At 42.9% G+C, this 17,611-nt stretch overlaps 1 protein-coding gene across 11 annotated transcripts in view; it reads right to left on the bottom strand.

The window, feature by feature from the left end:
- Positions 1-5,662: 5,662 nt before the first annotated feature.
- Positions 5,663-17,611, bottom strand: part of foxp1b (forkhead box P1b) — a 196,606-nt gene continuing 184,657 nt past the window's right edge. For 5 of the 11 annotated variants that reach the window (XM_037766652.1, XM_037766674.1, XM_037766666.1 and 2 more), the window contains 5 exons: positions 16,884-16,985; positions 14,388-14,557; positions 13,961-14,030; positions 13,590-13,756; positions 5,663-10,168 (listed from right to left, as the gene is read on the bottom strand). In XM_037766652.1, coding sequence (XP_037622580.1) covers positions 10,024-10,168; positions 13,590-13,756; positions 13,961-14,030; positions 14,388-14,557; positions 16,884-16,985 — 654 coding nt within the window. In that variant the 3' untranslated portion in view covers positions 5,663-10,023. Of the gene's footprint in view, positions 10,169-13,589; positions 13,757-13,960; positions 14,031-14,387; positions 14,558-14,854; positions 14,981-16,883; positions 16,986-17,611 lie in introns of those variants that run through there. The other 6 variants (XM_037766725.1, XM_037766689.1, XM_037766700.1 and 3 more) reach the window with 4 other exon arrangements.

Genomic DNA, 17,611 nt, shown 5'->3' on the forward strand with positions numbered 1-17,611 from the left:
TGCTGACATGTGAGTGCAGGTCAGACAGTGGGTGCAGCTCACCATGGGAGTCACTTTGTTTACTGCGGACCAGGATCAACCTGCTCCACATGGTCAGGTTAACAGTAATAATACAGTATAGGCTACATTATGGTATACTGATGGTGACAAGTTTCACGCTTTGTTGACAAGATTTTCACCTTAAAGGTTCTTTATACGATATCCAGAGCATTAATATAACATCAAACAAGTCTTTGTAGCCTAATGAAAAGAAATGGTGGGGTAAAGCCTACCTGAGCAGAGAATGAAGTTGCTCTCCCTCCGTGTGTGTTGACATAGCCAGGCCGGCAAAGCGTACCTTTTAATTTTTGGACAACAATGGAGCTCTATGGCACAGAAGAAGAAGAAATATCAGGATCTGATACACACACAACACTTGTTAATAGAATCTATTTACTTTGGTTTTGTGTCTTTTCTTGGGATTTGTTGACAGTAAAAAACCCAAAGTATTTCACCAGATTTTCCATTGTTTCTGAAGTTGGTCTGTATTTACTATAAGTCTTGATTTGGCCTCAAAAAATGTGATCTCATGCAACACTTCATATGATTTCTTACGGAAAAGTTACTCCTCATTTTTCGTTCTTTTTCCTACGAATGTCCAGCAACACGAGTCGATTTCTGCTCATTATATGCATACAGTCTTTTCAAAATAAACTTTCGTCTTCGCAGGAAACAACTTGGTTAGGTTTAGGCAACAAAATCACTTAGTTAAGTTTAGGAAAAGATCGTTGTTTGGATTAACATAACTCCAATAGTGCCGTTACTTAAGTTCGAAAGTTACCTGACAAGTAAATCAACGTTGGCTTCTTGTTTCACATGGGACCTGAACGCCCGTCTCCTGGACAAAAGTCCAGTATTTTTAGTTTTGCATGTGCAGGGCTGCCTCTGGTGGCCGTAGTTATTATGACAGGAGTAAAGGAGGAAGTCAGGTGATGTAGTAGAAAGAGCGACTAAGTCCATGTAGGGAGGAGGTCTGGGTGGATGGATGGGTCAAACAAACAGGACTTTCACCCAGGAGACCGCTGTTCGTGACCCGTGTGAAACCAACTCAGCGTTGAATAAATTAATTTACGCAACGTACTTACCTTACGCCACAAACGTTCATACGTAACTAATGTTGCATAACAAACTTACTTATTTTAACCCACGCTAATGGATCTTACACATTGAACACGGTTTACGCTGTGCTGCTGGTTCAAAGTACGCTGTGCCCAAAGATCAACCGGTTTGAACTTTGGGCACGAGCTGTGCGCTACGCCGCGTTCGCACTTTGCTCATTGCAACGAAAAGTCGTTGTTTCGCCACGCCAACCCTTGGAAATAATGAGTTTCAGAGTACAGTGGTGTCGTTCTGACCAAACATCCGTATGTGATGAGTTGGAATTGAGAACGTGTTGATTTCAGAGAACAGGAGAAGAAATTTGGGGATTTTTTTTTCTTGCATTATATTGTTAGTCATCTTCAATTAGTGAACCCATCAGTGGATCTAACAGCTCTGTCACCAAGAGAAGGAGACATCTGAGCATCTCAGCTGTTTACTCAATGAGCATAATTAGCATGGGCTACTCACACAAGGCCTGCTAACTGATGTGATAAGTACCTTTATACTTTCATCTTCCTTTAGTTCCCTTTTTAATTGCTTGGACTCTCTTAGAAACCTAGCTGTGCCTTCTAATAAAGAAGAAAGCGAGCCCAGCTGTGAATTACTGATTGTTGTGTTGGAGCCGGAGCTGCTAGTAAAGCAGGCCTCGTGTTATTGTTGTGTATGCGTATGTGTGTATGTGTGTGTGCGTAGGGGTGGGGGCAGCGAGGCATGCCTTTTGAACAGCAGGTGGTAATTGAAACAAAACAAGGGCTGATTAGGGAAGCGTCTGGCAACTCATGATCCAAACAGCGAGCCGCCGAGGAGCCCAAATACAAGAGCCCTGGAATAAAGTGGTCATCATCTAATTAACAGAACACATTTTAATTACCGAGTAAACCAAGCAGTGCAGTGTGTCAATTTAACTGATGTGGTAAGTGCCAGTTTACAATATCAGAAACAGACAAATAATTGGAATCTAATTACAAGCAGGTCTATTGCACACCAGGGCCTGCAGCCCATCTTAATAAACACATTTTTACATCAAACCATGAATAACAAACACTGCAGGACTGCTAATTGCCTCACTGCAATGTTGGGAGTTTGCCAGCTCTGACTATTTGACTGAAGCTCTTGTGTGAATGGATGAGGCTGTGCCACACTTCAATTAGGATAGAGTGAACAGCGGCCATCCATGTTTGTTTTTGCAATCTAACGGAGCTAAATAATATGACTGGTGATCCGTCTGGTGTCTGTAGAGCACGACAGAGAAGAAGAGAAGAGAGCATCGCTTACACAGGTTAAATAGCAATATTTGTGATTGATGAGGAACATTAACGGCGTAATAGGGTCAGTCCACACTTAACTCAAGTGGTATCTAGACGTGTAGGTAGTTTTGTTTTTATTTAAGGTATCTCACCTTAATGTATCTCATACCCATTGAGGTGGATGGAAGTTCATTTGTAATTAATTAATGTGCCTCAAAACCTCTGCATTGTATGGAAGCCAATTTCTGCCAGCAATAGAAAAAAATAGAAGTGCCATTGGCACCACACGACAACGGAAGCATATAGCGCTTTCCAGAGGACATTGCAAAGTGATGCACACGGCTGAAATGCCTTTTGCTTATTATTAACCTGCCAATTCAAATAATCTGACAAAATATACACAATTAATTGTAAGACAGGCTAACAGTATGCCAGCTGGCTATAAAGTTAATAGTTACTTTCAGAACCTGTAATACCTTTCTTTCATTACATAAAGGGTCAACATACATTTTAAAACATTGCCATCAAACTGCAAACTGCTTATTTGTGTTTTCTATATTTGCAGCGCATTTCTGCATTCAATTGTGTTTTTTCCAGCATGTTTCTGTATTTGGTTGTGTTTTACAGCGCGTTTCAGTATTTGGTTGAGTTTTCGAGCATATTTCTGTATTGGGTTGTGTTTTTCAGCAGGTTTCTGTATTTGGTTGTGTTTTCTATATTTGCAGCACGTTTCTGCATTCCGTTGTGTTTTCCAACACATTTTTGTATTTGGTTGTATTTTCTATATTTGCAGCACGTTTCTGTACTCGGTTGTGTTTTCTAGGACATTTCTGTATTTGGTTGTGTTTTCCAGCATGTTTCTGTTTTTTGGTTGTGTTTTCTATATTTGCAGTACGTTTCTGAATTCGGTTGTGTTTTCTAGCACATTTCTATATTTGGTTGTGTTTTCCAGCATGTTTCTGTTTTTGGTTGTGTTTTCTATATTTGCAGCGCGTTTCTGTATTCAGTTGTGTTTTCCAGCACATTTCTGCATTCAGTTACGTTTTCCAGCACATTTTTGTTTTTGGTTGTGTTTTCTATATTTGCAGCATGTTTCTGTATTCGGTTGTGTTTTCTAGCACATTTCTATATTTGGTTGTGTTTTCCAGCATGTTTCTGTATGTATGGTTGTGTTTTCTGTATTTGCAGCAATGCATTATCAAATCGGTGAAGATGTTTTCTTAATTTGTAGTGCATTGAGCTCTCAGGGCCACCGTAGAATGATTTATAAGGAATTACACCAAAAGTTTTGGTGTGTTTTTTGTATAAGTTCTACTGGTGTGATGTCAATGGTCTGCAAGGAGGATCAGATTTATGCGTAGAGGAGCCAGTATTGGCTGATCATGTCACTGCACCAATATATCCACAGAGACCCACTGTTCCCATAATATTTCATCCACGTTTATGGTCTATAATAATATCATATGTTAATGCCTCTCTGTAAGTTACTGTGCGATTAATTTATGTGAATGCTTCTTCTCTGAGTGATTTTCAAACACAAACACCTTCCATGACTGTGTGTTCCCTCCAACTTTATGTTATCTGATCCAGTTTGTGATCGGTGTCATGACAACAACACTGATCTACATGAATCCTGAGCGTCCGGTGAAATACGGCCCACAGAAAGATTGCTTGTGATTTTATATCGTTTCCATTAAATCTTGTCTTTCAAAGGCGTTAATTAATAATACACTTGACATTTATGTTTTCCAGCAATAAGCTAAGCAAGAAACGATTTATGTCACCTAAAGCTTTTTAACAAATCAATGCAACTATTTGTAATTGCTTGTTTCACAAGATTAAAAGTGCTTAGACTTGATCTCTGTCTCCTGTTTAGTGGCCAACATGACCTGTGCCTCCGTCGTAAAAACGCAAGTCCTGGTCATCAGCATTAGCTCCCGTCACCAAATCCATATCGCTATTATTTCTGGAATTTTAATGCTGTTACAATTTATAGCTTATCAAATGCAGTTACCTAAATTGCTGTTAGGAAAAGACAGTTTAACTGTCTCTTTTTAATTACGATATAATTTAACGTTGGGGCCGAGATGAGAGTCCTGGCGCAGATGACAAACACAGGTCTGTATGGAACTGTTCTGCAGGCCAAAGTGATGAGGAAAACAGCACCGAGAGGGGGTTTGTTCATGCTCTGTTACTGTTAACACGATGATATATCTGGTAATATGAGTTTGTGTCAGCAGTGTGATGATCGTTAGGAGGCGATATATTGCGGTTTTTTAAAATCTAATTTTAGGAAAACTTTCATAGTATAGAGAACCCCACACAAAATCTAAGCAATCCCAGTCCCTGTAACATCCAACATCATAGCACTACTTTGAGAAGGCACATCTCTTTGCAAATTAAATATGAAAATGAAAGTATTGACTGATTTAAAGGTATAATATGTAACTGTTGTCACACCGCATTCAAAGTTGGCCACACCTCCTCGGCTCAACGAGCTGAGAGAGAGATAGCAAGCAGCGATTGTCGGGCGAGCTATAGAGTGACTGAAGAGAGGGAGCGGTGTTAGTGAGAACAATGCCACAAATCGGAGAAATCAAACTTTTTTTTCTGATTATTTCTCGGCGGTTACGTTCTAAAACACACAACTAACTGCACAACCCTGCTGGGAAGGTGCCGAGTAGCTGGATTTGAATGAATGCAGGCTTCCTGTCTGCTGGCTGTGGCTCAACACTGCTCTCATCAAATTACAGACACACACCGATGCACATGCACATAACACAACACGTTGTCATCCTTGAAATATGGCCATTTTGTATCTAATAGAGTAAAGGGGGACTTGTGCCTCGGTATCAGAACCCGAGGGGCGTGACAAAGTGGCGGTATTTGACCACCTGAACGGGCTGCACACCCTGTGCGCTGTTATTGGCAGGGGGTTACAACCCCACTTTGGGCACAACGCCACTTTGCTGACACCCAGAAGCATCTAGAGTAAAGCAAAATAATAAGAAAAGAGAAAATACAGGCAGAGGGCTGCATGGTCTCTGCAGAAAACAGACACCGCCACACACTTCTAGTGAGGCATAAGTGATGATTGAGAGGGATTATATCAGTCTACACGTTGTTTTTTTGGGAAATTCTTGCAGATTATATGTTTAAGATGACTACTTAATACTGCACTAGAGTTCAATCACAAGTGATACAGTAAGAACGTGCAGCTCGGTGTTGCCACGCCGTACGTAACAGATACAATGAGAGAGACTTGGAGCAAAACGATCTGAACAACCAGCATTTTATTGCATGTTTAGAATGCTCACGTCAGTCATCGCCACTGACTACAACAGAGTGGTCTGCATCAGACAGACGAGGAATGATGAGGAGGTTACAGACTGATGGAAGTGATGAGCAATAATATTTCTCTATGAAAAAAAAAAAAAAAAAAAAAAAAAATCAGGAAAAAAGAAACTACAGAGTACATCTTCAAAGAAAAAAGAAAGAGGAAGAAACAGAAAAGCTGCTGCAGGATGAGAGCACCGTGACAGCTCCTGGGCTGCCCCCCCCTCCCTCCGCTCCGCTCTCCCTCCCTCCCCCTCCATCTGGAGAAAGTGTGGTGCGAGAGACGGAGAACGAGGGGGACGGAATGACAGCAAGGCTGGATGGTTGGTGATGGATGAAACAATGGCATTTTTTAGCTCGGGTGCCAGTGTGTGTGATGTTTGGGGGGGTATCTGATGCCACACGGCCGCCGTTTGCAGGAGTCTCCAGCAACGTCTAACCTTTGACCCTGGCCTGCTGTGCTTGGTTTGACTCATTTACAATGACCCTTGAGATAAAAATATAAATATCTTGATGCCAAACAAAATGTGTGTTTTACCTACATGACATGGATGAGAAGGACACATCTTTGATGCGCGAATGAAATGAACTTTTCAAACAAAAACAAAAAAACAGCATTTAACAATATTCTTTACATCTTGGCACTGCATATTTTTTTCTTTTTCCTATTCATTTCATATAAAATATCATTAGATTGATACACCCTTATATTATTACTGACCACTTAAAACATATCCCCCTCCCCCTTCCCTATCTCTGTGACCCTGGGATTAGTCATGCAAGATATCTCCGTCTTGTAGAGGAAATATACCTGTCTGCCCTTTTCTCAGAGCAGTAATCTTTAACATACAGCCACAGAAGGCAGTGGTTGGACCATCAAAAGGAAGTATCAAAAAACAGCTTAACACAAAGAGGGAAAAAAATCTGTACAAAATGCTTAGGTCAATGATAACAGAGAAAAAGTCTGTTTTCTATATTACAGTTTAAAATCCAAAATGGGGGATAATCTCCCCCCCCCCCGGCCTGCCCCTGCCCGGCTCACCCAGACGTCTGCGTGGATGATGTGAATTTTTTTTGTCTTTTTTTAAAGCAAGGATTACTAAGTAAAATACATTTGCAGCACAGTTTGCTATTCCAATACATACAGCAGTTTTTTTTTTCTCATAGCTATTTCATAGTTAATACAAAGCAGTCGCGATAAAGCAAACATCATAACACAAATGTATTTTTTGATCTTAAAAAAAAAAAAAAAGACAGAGAAGAAAAAGACAGGAAAAAGACAAAAGGCTATACCGACATGTATGTACAACCTAATATTGGAACGCCCTTAAAACAAACCCATCGGAGACTTTGACAGGATGAACGGTGCCACACACAGCTGGGTGATGTTTCCATGAACAAAAAGGCCTGAGGTTTGGATTGGTTTGGCAAAAAAGAAAAGAAACCTTTAAAGATAAACAAGCTCTAATTTCATTTTTTCTTTTTTTTTTGTAGTTTTCTCTCTACAGTAATCAGACTACACATGCAAGACATACAACTAAGTGCAACTGAGTGAAATGTTTGTTTATTTTTTTTCTCATTTAATTGAATCATTCCCTATAGGTTTGAACTGAGGTATGCGTACAAAAACGGTTTTCTCATGCTGTTATCTTTAGTAATGTCGAGCTACACATGCTGAGAATGTTCTAATCTACCAGCGCTTTTTCCTCCGTTTTCAAATACCAAACAAACCAGCCAGATGACTGGGGGGGTTTGTGGATGAGCTCGGCCCCGTTCTCACGATCCCAGCCTGGCTGGAACTGACCCATCCCACAGCTGCCTGGATATTAAATACAACTTCTGGAAACCACAGATTGCCCTTTTTTCCTTTTTTTTTTCTTAGTTAATGAGCGGTGAACTTAAAAAAAATAAAATAATAATAACAATAACTGCCATAAAGTACCTTGTACCCAGCTTATTAGTTGACAGGAGTGTTTTTTAATATAAAAAGTAATACAGAAACTAAACACAATCATAAAGTCTTGCCAAAAAAGACGCTAAAACCCCTAAAAAGTGGCATACAATCATTTCAAAGGATACAAATGAATAAGGAATAAAAGAAGAGAAACATTGAATCATCGTGTGGTCCAGTTGAAGTATAGAATCCGTTTCACATTGTTCTCTGCAAAGCTTTTTTCCATTTACCAGTATATTTTTCCTCATCGACTTTAAATCTACACACAAATCTGCTCCTGACCAGAAAGCTCCCTTTTCCCCCCGCTCACTGGCCCAAAGACAAAAAAAAGCTTCCCTAATTTGGTCATCGTGTATAGTCAGACTGTCAGCGCCTCCCATTCAGTTTTGGTCACTGCAAACATTACTGCAGCTGTCCTGTTCGAGACACCCCCTTTGGTTTTTTATAAAATAAAAGATGAATGAAAAACACCAGTTTGAGGAGCGTTTCCCTTCGATTCGATCTGCCACCGGCTCGAGATTGATCCAGTGGGAGAGAACGGAGGAGAGATATTTGGCCTTATCTGCTATTGCATGGAACACACAACATTGACTTTATCTTTGGTAGTCACAGAACAATATTAAAACACATCAACAACTAAAAAAAAAAAAAGCAAAATAAAACATAAAATAATAATAAATACAAAATTAAAAGTGGTTGATTGCAGTCTTGAAAATTCATGTCAAATTTGACTCCCTACCAAAGCTGTCGCTGCATCACAAAAACCACATGTGGATCCGCTCGGTTCAACGCTGTGGACTACAACTATTGGCTTTTTTTGGGTGAACGTGGAGGTCTCCACATCCCCTAAATGGCATGTTACTGTATGTTTGGGCCCTTTTCGATGGCTGTCGAATGCTGGAATGTGCAATGTTTAGGTCTTATTGCAAGTCGTGGGATTTCTACCCTCAATGAAAACAAAATGAGCATTTCATCCGGTGTGCAATTTTTTTTAAACGATCACTTATAAACTCAAAAACTGGTCATGCGCGTGATACAAATAAAACTTACAGGGAATGCACGTTTATCTTCAAGCCACTGGATGAAATTTGCAGCGTGAAAAAAAAGCAGACGCGTTTGATTAACAACGACAAGTTGTGTTCAGGAATCACAATTAGTTGGTCTAAATCATTATCTCTCCGGTGCACACCTGACATTTTCATTTTGCTTTTTTTTTTAAAAAACCCACAGCTTGTAAGTGATCAGAAATTGTGTTGCGGCGGCTCGACATGCTGCTGCCGTGAGGGGCTGTTTTAAAGTATAATTTCATAAGGATAAATCATAACCTGCATGATTTCTCTGTCATTCATTCGCATCTTAAATTAAACTTCATTGATGCGTGGAGAGAGCCTTCATTACGAGTAGTGCATTGCCAATGGACTTCATGAGCGGGAAGGGGGGAGGAAGAGGAGGGTGAGGAGGGTGAGGAGGGGCGGGCTACACGTCAGAGTGGTGACTTTTTTCTTTTTGAAGATTGTGGAATAAATGACAGAAAAATACTACTCGGCGTGTGACATTCGGCTTCATGTGTGTGTGTTTTCAAAAGAACAACATGAAAGGAAATCATAAACATTCATCATCAAGTGCTGACCACACAGAATCTCCACAGCATGGGCATGAGGTCTGATCAGTTTAGAGAAACAACAATAAAGATGCAACATCGATAACAGCATTGAATGGAAAAAAGACACATTATGTTGATATTTTGATAACCTCTCACCCCCCCAACGAAACAAAAAAAAAAATACACCCAAATAAAAACATCCCTCCCACCCGAGATGGAAACCAATGAGAAGTGTTGAAGGCAGTGACAATGAACAGAAGTCCGCGCTCGCTTCATCCGCACACACAAAATTAAAGTCATTCTCTCTCTTGAGTTTGTGGTCACGTGTGTGTGTGTCTGAGAGAGAGCGGAGAGGGGGGGGGAGAGACACAACACCCTCCTGCAGTCCGCTGAGTGCAGTCCGTCCTGGCTGCGGCGGCCGGCGAGGGGTCTCTGACCGCGAACACGTCGCCACCCCCCCCGTACCAAACAAGTCCACACATGAGTAGAAATTGAAGTTTCACTTTTTAAGCTTAAATCAAAAGTAATCAGAATGTGTGTGTGTGTATGTGTGTGTGTGTGTGTGTGTGTGTTCTTGCTATGTATTTGTAATGGCACTAAAAACTCGGGAGACATTTGAGAGCTGTCACCAGTGGCTGAGACTTGCAGTTCAGTGTTCGTTATCTGGGGAGCGTTTCGTGTCCCCCCGAGATGACCCAGACTGCCTCTGCCTCTGAAGGCCGGGGGAGGGGGCGGCGCTAGCCTTACAGCATGTCGTCGTGGCCCTGGTCGTCGTCGTAATCTCTGTGGTGATCGAAATCCGGACTGTGATTGGCAGTCGTTACCAGGGAGAGGGGCCCTTCGTGGTCTTCGGGGTCCAGCGGTTCCTCCTTAACGCTGATGTGATGCCTGGACGAGGAGGAGAGAGAGAACAAATATGGCTCCAGTTCCGCTATCCTTAAATCCTTTATAACCTTTCACACACGCAAAGCACAAAACGCCTGATTCTGTTTATAAAGAAAGAAACGGGGGAACAAAAACAAATGTCTGGCTTTCAGTGAGACGGTGAGTGGGGGCCTCACTGGTGCTGATGATAATTTCAGCTTTCTTTTGAGGTATTCCAATCCCGGCGAAAAGCTGCAGGCTTTTTTTTATTTTCATGGCAACCGACAACAGGGTATTCACTTAGAATTGATAAATGAGGAAGATTAACAACGTGAGACGAGGAGAGGAGAGAATGGACTCTGCGGAGCGAGTGGGCTGCCGTTGTCAGCCTCCTGGTGGCGGCGGATCAGCGGCGCGCTGTGTGTTCCCCTTCCTGCTCGTTAACATGCACAACCTGCGAGGCGGGTCTCCAGAGGACGACCCCGAGCCGGCTTCTATCATTAATCAACTTCAAGCAAACACAGCGACCAGACACCGCCGTACATGCTTTAAACTCCAGAATTAATGCATATTTTCAACCAAGTGTCAATAAGGGAAGAAAAGCGCTGGCAGGAGAGGCGCGCGAGGAGGAGCGGCGGCGGCGCGTTCGGCACAACACTGTGATAAGAAACAGAGCCCCTTATGAGAATAATAACGCTGTCACTTGTAAACAAGGCAAAAACATGAGCACCCCCCCACCCGTCCTCCAGCTCACAGCCTGGGCAAAAGAGCCACTAAAGAGATGAGATCTGCCAAATTTCTCATTACAGAAACAGAGCAGGAATAAAGCAGAGGGGGAGAGGAGGCCAGGCTGTGGCAGAGAGGAGAGGAGAGAAAAAAAAAACATTATGAGCAGCTGCAGGGGACTTGCCGCTCTAACCCGCGGTGCCAGGCTGCTGTAGTGGAGGTAGAGCGGTGTCAGGATGAGGCGCCGGGCTCATTTACTACGACAACAAGGGACAACTGGCACATTCTTCATCACCAAAAAGCCCGCATTTGATTTATTCACCCCGGGACGTCTTGTGTGATTTGCAACTATTGTGATGGAGACGCTCGTATGCTAATGAGCTTTTTTTTGTGTGAATTATAAAAAGAGGGGGAAAAAGTAAAGTCAGCTTTTCTATCATTTTCACATCAAACGAACTCCACAAGTGCCGTTGCCTCGGGTCTGACTCCGTGGCTGCGGGGCAGACATGAAATTGTTATTATTATGCTATTGAACTGCGTGCTGATTCTACACTTTGCTCATAATTAGCCTTCTCTGGGTACCTGATTCTCGTCTGGCTGTTTAAGAGAAGTGCTCTGGTTTCAGGAAAAAGCTGCGTCCTGTCAACCGGCAGCGCGCTGGCACATGTGGATAACACATGTTGTTACACAGTGAACAGTGATCAACTTGTAGCTGGAGCAGTGTGAGCCAAAGAATCACAGCCACAAAGGGGTTCTTTTTTTTTTTTTCACATGTTAGTTTTATTCCCTGAGCATTCCCAGTGATGGTGCTACTGGATGGAATAGAGAAGCAAAGTCACGCCCCTTCCGGTGGACCACCATGGGACCTTATTTTGGCGAGAGACAAATATTTTTTTGATCCCGTTTGAATTGCGCCATGAATCACACATATGATATTTGTCAATTTAAAAGACAATTTTGTCAAGAAAGTCGCAGTTAATCGTAAAATTGACTGTGAAAATACCAAAAGTCGCGTAAGTGACGTCTCTCTCGATGAAGTTACGATGCCTGATCGTGTCTAGAAGGGAGCCTACAAATTACAAAATCTGATCTGAGATCTGAAATAACTCTCACGAGACTCGCTGCCTGACGACCTCTCCTAACCTTAACCATTCAAGGTCAATGCCTAAGCTTAACAATCTTGCGAGAGTTTCCCCAGTTTGCAGGGCTCTCTTCTAGCCACTACCGATGCCTGTGTGTTTCGTACTGGGATGAACTCACACCAGCAGCGGGTCTCATTCGTTCTCTCTCTTCCCGGCTGATAAAAAGACCAGGAGTCGCTGGATAAAACACATCGGGTAAGATAACGTTTCATTTGTGCGTGGTCGTAGCTAAGTTGGCTAGCGACGTATATTGTGCGAGACGAGAGATGTAGTTCACTGAGCGGTTTTACACAAAACCAAATGATACTACGACAAACTGAGACTTTCTTGATTTGCAAAATTATGTTTTAAATCGACAAACATCATGTGTATGATTCATGGCATAATTCAAACGGTATCAAAGAATTATTTGTCTCTCGCCGTTGACTACCGTTCCTTTTTTTTCTCAAAATAAGGTCCCATGGGGTCCACTGGAAGGGGAGGGACTTCGCCTCTCTGTGCTCAATCTGTTGGCATGAAACACTGGGTATGTTTTAGAGAAAAGTTCTTTAAAAGCAAAAGAAAAACAGATTTAACTCATTTTGTGCTTATGGACATAATTATGGAGAAAGAGTTTGTGAGCTCCATCAGCCTAAAGATAGAAGCAGAGGGGCAGAGGGAGAAGCAGGCTGCCTTTAGGCCAGCACACCCATCCTGTCTCTGCCTTTCCTGTTCCACAGCCACGCTCAGAGCTATGTTCACAGTGATTAGGGATGGCACTTTCCTCCATTTGGCCAGGAGCTCATTACTGCACCTTTTTTTTTTTTGTTTTCAGGCAGAATTTCCCCCCCGAGCTCAGACGTTTCAGGAGGCCATCCCCGAGTCGGTGGTCTGCCCCCACATCTGGAAACGATGCAGCGTGTGCTGTATTATTTTAGGCTTCAAACAACTTAGCAGACACTCCTATACAACAAGTGAACGGGGGAGCTGCGGTTTCCAGGCCGACCGCAACTTTCCTACATGAGAATCTTGGATGATGTCCTCCAGACTAATTACGCTTTTGTGTTGTTTTTCTTTTCAGCGGCTCGGAGGCGTCTCCGAATGTGTTGCAGCTCGCGTTTTCGCCCGCGTCGAAGCCAACAGCTCTGTCACTCTGCGTTCAGGCATTTTGTAAATATTTTAACAATTCGGAATGCTGATTATGGCGGGACTCAGACAGACAGCGGGACACATAAAGAGGGAGTTCATAAACTCGCTGTTAAAATAACAAGAGGGGCTCCGGTCTTTTCTTCCTTCGAAAAAGGTGGAGTTTCCTTTTTCTGCAGGGAGGCCAGCCGCAGCTCTGGCCATGACCCCACACACACCACTCCAATATCATCCCGCTTCACTTTATTTATTGTCCTCATTGTTTCTGTTTCATCTAACGCCACGCGTTAGCTCATTTTAGAGCATTTTGGGTGGGCATTGAAATCATATTTTTATGTCTAGATCTATTTAGGGTGGTGCTGTCTCAGTGGAATAAGCATCTGAAACTCTTTTTCTCTCTCTTTTTCTTACACAGACCGTGGTAGAGATAGAAAGCGTGGTGTGCCACTCACATAGCTGGCAGGGGCGAGCGTCCCGGGCTGCTGTCACTGCCGTTGCTGTTTCCATGGTCCATCGCTCCGTTCATCTCCTCGCGGATGGCGTTAGCCAGGGAGTGGAGGGTGGGACTTCCAATGGAAGCAGTAGTGTATAGAGGTATGTTGTTTTCTGCCATTGAAGCCTGAAAAGCAAAACCCGAAGCATTAAATGTGAAACGGAAGGAGGGTTGTCAGCACTTTCTCAGTCGCCCATCACTCTTTTCACACCACCCCTTAAAAACAAAGAGGAGTTGACTGGGCATACGAGACAGGGAGAGACTTTTATTATTCTTCTTTTAAAGCTCTGAAAAGGATGAGGTCACTTTTTATTATTTTTATTTTTTTACCTGGAAGGCAGCAGAGAGGGTCGGACCATAGCCCAAGCTGGTCTGAATGTTCTTCACTAAGGCTGGACTTCTGCAAACAGATAAATCTAATTACAACCACAGACTCGTGTCTCAGGGAGCATGCATTCCTCAGCTACAGTATCTTATTTCATAAAGAGAAATCAATGCACTTTGTAAAAGAACTAAATACATTTACTGGTATAGTAATGTGGCTATAGTTCTAAGATGTTCAATCACTTTACAATACCACACAACTATCTTTGAGAAGAAAGAATAGGCTGATGGAGGCTTGTGAAGATGCATGATGCATGAAGCTAAACACAAAAAAAAAGCATGATGGCAACACCGAAGGGGGGATGGGTGGAAGGAAGCATGCAGGTGGGGCAGGGCCTCCGGAGTTTGCAGCAGGCAGGCGGGAAGTGCTTACTGTACGAGCAGCTCGTCAAAGTTCTCATCAGCGGCGTATTTCCGAGGACGGCCCCGCTGTATGTGGCGGCCGCGCTTAAACTCCTCATCATCAACGGTCCAAAAGGACCCAAACTCATCCTCTACTCTCACAAAGCACTTATGCAGGGAAAGGTTGGTGCGAATGGCACCCTGGGAAAGCAAACCAGCAGCGGGGCAGAGTGGGGGGAGGGACAGCCAGATGCAGATGCAGTGATGGACAGGACGGACAGAAGACGGGCACACAGACAGACAGAGGGAGGAAGGGGGAGAGGATCAACATGAAAATAAGCCATTGAAGGTTATGAGGCATCACCAGGAAGGCTTCTGAAAGCATGAAGGGGAGGTACGCCAAAGCAAGCGATGGGATGTAGCAATGAGATGGAGCAGCAGCAGCCTCTTCCCAGCAGCAAACGGTGACACAGACGTGGCTCAAAAAAAAGGCCAAACCTACCCACTGATCTTTTGAGGCCGTCTCTTTTGGAACTCTATTTCGTCGACTGTCCACACAGCCCCTTTTACGTTTTCTACTCGCACAAAACACTTGTGAAGACTAAGATTATGCCGGACTGCATTCTGCAGTTGGTGTAAAAAAACAAAGAGAGACAGAAAAAAAAGGTTGCTATCAGTACAGTAAACATGTCTGCATGAGAGAAAAAAAAGATCTCATTTCACAAAAAATAAATATTTTGACAGGCACTGGATGAAACCTGAATGAAAATAAACCAGAGTGTTATTGGCAGTAAATGGTCCTGAACTTAAACAACACATAAATATTGCTGGGTTTCCATGGCAATAGAGTTAGTGACATCCCTTTTTTTCTCTTAACATTCACAACACTGCCTTTTCTGATCAGTGAGATATAGAAACCAAACAGTGGCCGTGTTTCCATTCAATTGTGAAGTTAAGGCTACGCATGGCTGTAATCCGCCAGTAGACAGAGTAGAAGAAGAAGAGGTTAGCGAACCGGAAACAAGACTTCAGCTTGGTCATCTAACCAAAGCCCCCAGAAAGAGCACCGGGCTTTGAAAGCAAATCTTCGTAATGGCCAAACGGTGGTACTACAACTTCTGTGTCCGTCACGTGATGCCATTGGGCCCAAAAAGACTTTTTCCCATTGACTTATATTGGGAAAGAGACGTCTGTAACACTTGAAAAGTCCTTATTTAACTCATTAGGTCCTAAAAGTTGTAAAATGCACTAATAGATGAATCCAGAGTTATTTTCCATGCTCCGTTCATGAGATTGAGACCCAGACCGAGGCTGAACCGAGGGCTGGGAGGCGGAGTTAAAGGAAAACGCTACTACGGCCCAATGGATGCGGAAGATCGCCGGATGATCCGGGTGCTTTATCACTCGGCAGTTGAGGCATTTTGGCTTCAAGCGCCACTGAGCAGCTCTCATAGGAACTACCGCCTACGACGCTGTATCCAGTTCTCTTTATACATCCATGATCTAACCTTCTATGACAGAAAAATGGAGAGAGGTCTTCAGGAGACTCTACTGTGTTTAGTATTTTTTTAGCGCAATTGAGGAAGATTTATCAAATTTCGCCGTTTTCATAAAACTTTTCTAATGCGATGCTTCTAAAAATACGTGAATGGAAACACGGCGACTGACTATGAAAAGGTTCTGGTAATTTCCTCGTTAACAATGTGAGAGAAAAAAGAGCAAATAAAATCTTTAATCCAGCGTCCGATCCAAATCATTTAGGCATGAAAGCGGACCTGCATAAATATCATCCCTTTGTTATTGCAGGAGCTACGCTGAGTGAACATGTACATACTAAGTGTGTCTATAGAGAGGGAGAGTTGTGGAATCCAGTGGTTATAACACCAATGTGCCCCTATGGAAGGGCTGTCAGTGAGTGTGAGAGCTGATGGAGGACGGAGGTGGTGCAGGGTGGTGGTAGTGTGTGTTTGTGACAAATCAGACTTAGGAGAGGCTTTCAGTGCTTCATCACCGTCTTCCTCATTCAAATCTAACTTTCTCGGACTCCACGTATTCCTGTTTTCTTTTAGATTATTGTTTGTTTTTGTTGCGTGTGTGTGTGTGTGTGTGTGTGTGTGTGTGTGTTTGTGGCCTGGTGGAAAATACAGTGTTCCCTTCAGTGAGTGAGTGTGAGCGGGCTCAGCCAGGAGTCACTGGCAGAGCACCGCTATGTTAAACTAATGCCACCCACCATCAGAACATCCCCACATATTACAGGGAAATTGTTTCTTTCACTTTTTCTTCTCTCTCTTTTTTCTTTCTTTAAAAGAACGCACGTATTCCTCTCTTTGGTTTTTCTGTGTGGTTCATACTGTTTGTTTAAAGGGAGGTTCATTTGGACAGAATAAGTGGAGTATTGTTATGTGTTTGGGTAAAGGCTCATTTATAAAAAGGTATTACGCCTGGCTATCATGTAATTCTCTCCAAACACCAACACAATGTCTCCTTCTCCTCCAGTGTGTAAAGAAGTCAGCAAAAAGAAAATTACCTTCCACGTCGCCGCGTTGCGCCTAAAATATGCAAACATTCGTGTGAACCAGTTGTAGATTTCGTTTAGTGTTAGCTGCTTTTCTGGAGATTCGAGGATCGCCTGCATGAAGGAACAGTGACAGAAACAAACATTTTAACAATTTTGCTCCCTTCACAACGTGATCAATAATTCACAAGGAGGCATGCAGGTTTTGTGTGTATGTTCTCTTGAGGAAAAACACAGCAAAGAAACTGTAAAGTGTAACCGCTGGCTCTGTTTAGAGTCTGCACTTCTCATTCAAAAACGGCAGATTTGAATATATTTTCCTTTTTGTGGGTGTAAATGAAGGGCAAAGCGAAAACATTTCTCAGGCAGATTACAGGGCAGCAATTATGGCCGGCTCAGATTAATTCCTGAGATGCCAGATTACTGCGGCCCGGCGATAATTGACTGGCCATCTTAAAACAGGTTCATCCCTACTGTTGTGTGAAATGAATTTGGTAATAATCACAGCCACTGAAATGCTTAATCAAATGCAATTGTCGTATGTGGCTGTTTTTTTGAATCCCGTACGCATTCTTGCACTCATTTGAAGATGGTTAATCTGCTCCTCTGTCTAAATTGCATTCGAAATTTAACGAGGAGCGTACAGAGGAATAAGTCGAGCAAAATGTGGCTTTCTAAATAGCTGACTGCTGTATTTGCTGCTATGACTAGGCAGGGTGGGGGGTGTTAAAACGGTCAAA

Source organism: Sebastes umbrosus, chromosome 1 (assembly GCF_015220745.1).
Source record: "Sebastes umbrosus isolate fSebUmb1 chromosome 1, fSebUmb1.pri, whole genome shotgun sequence".
NCBI lineage: Eukaryota > Metazoa > Chordata > Actinopteri > Perciformes > Sebastidae > Sebastes > Sebastes umbrosus.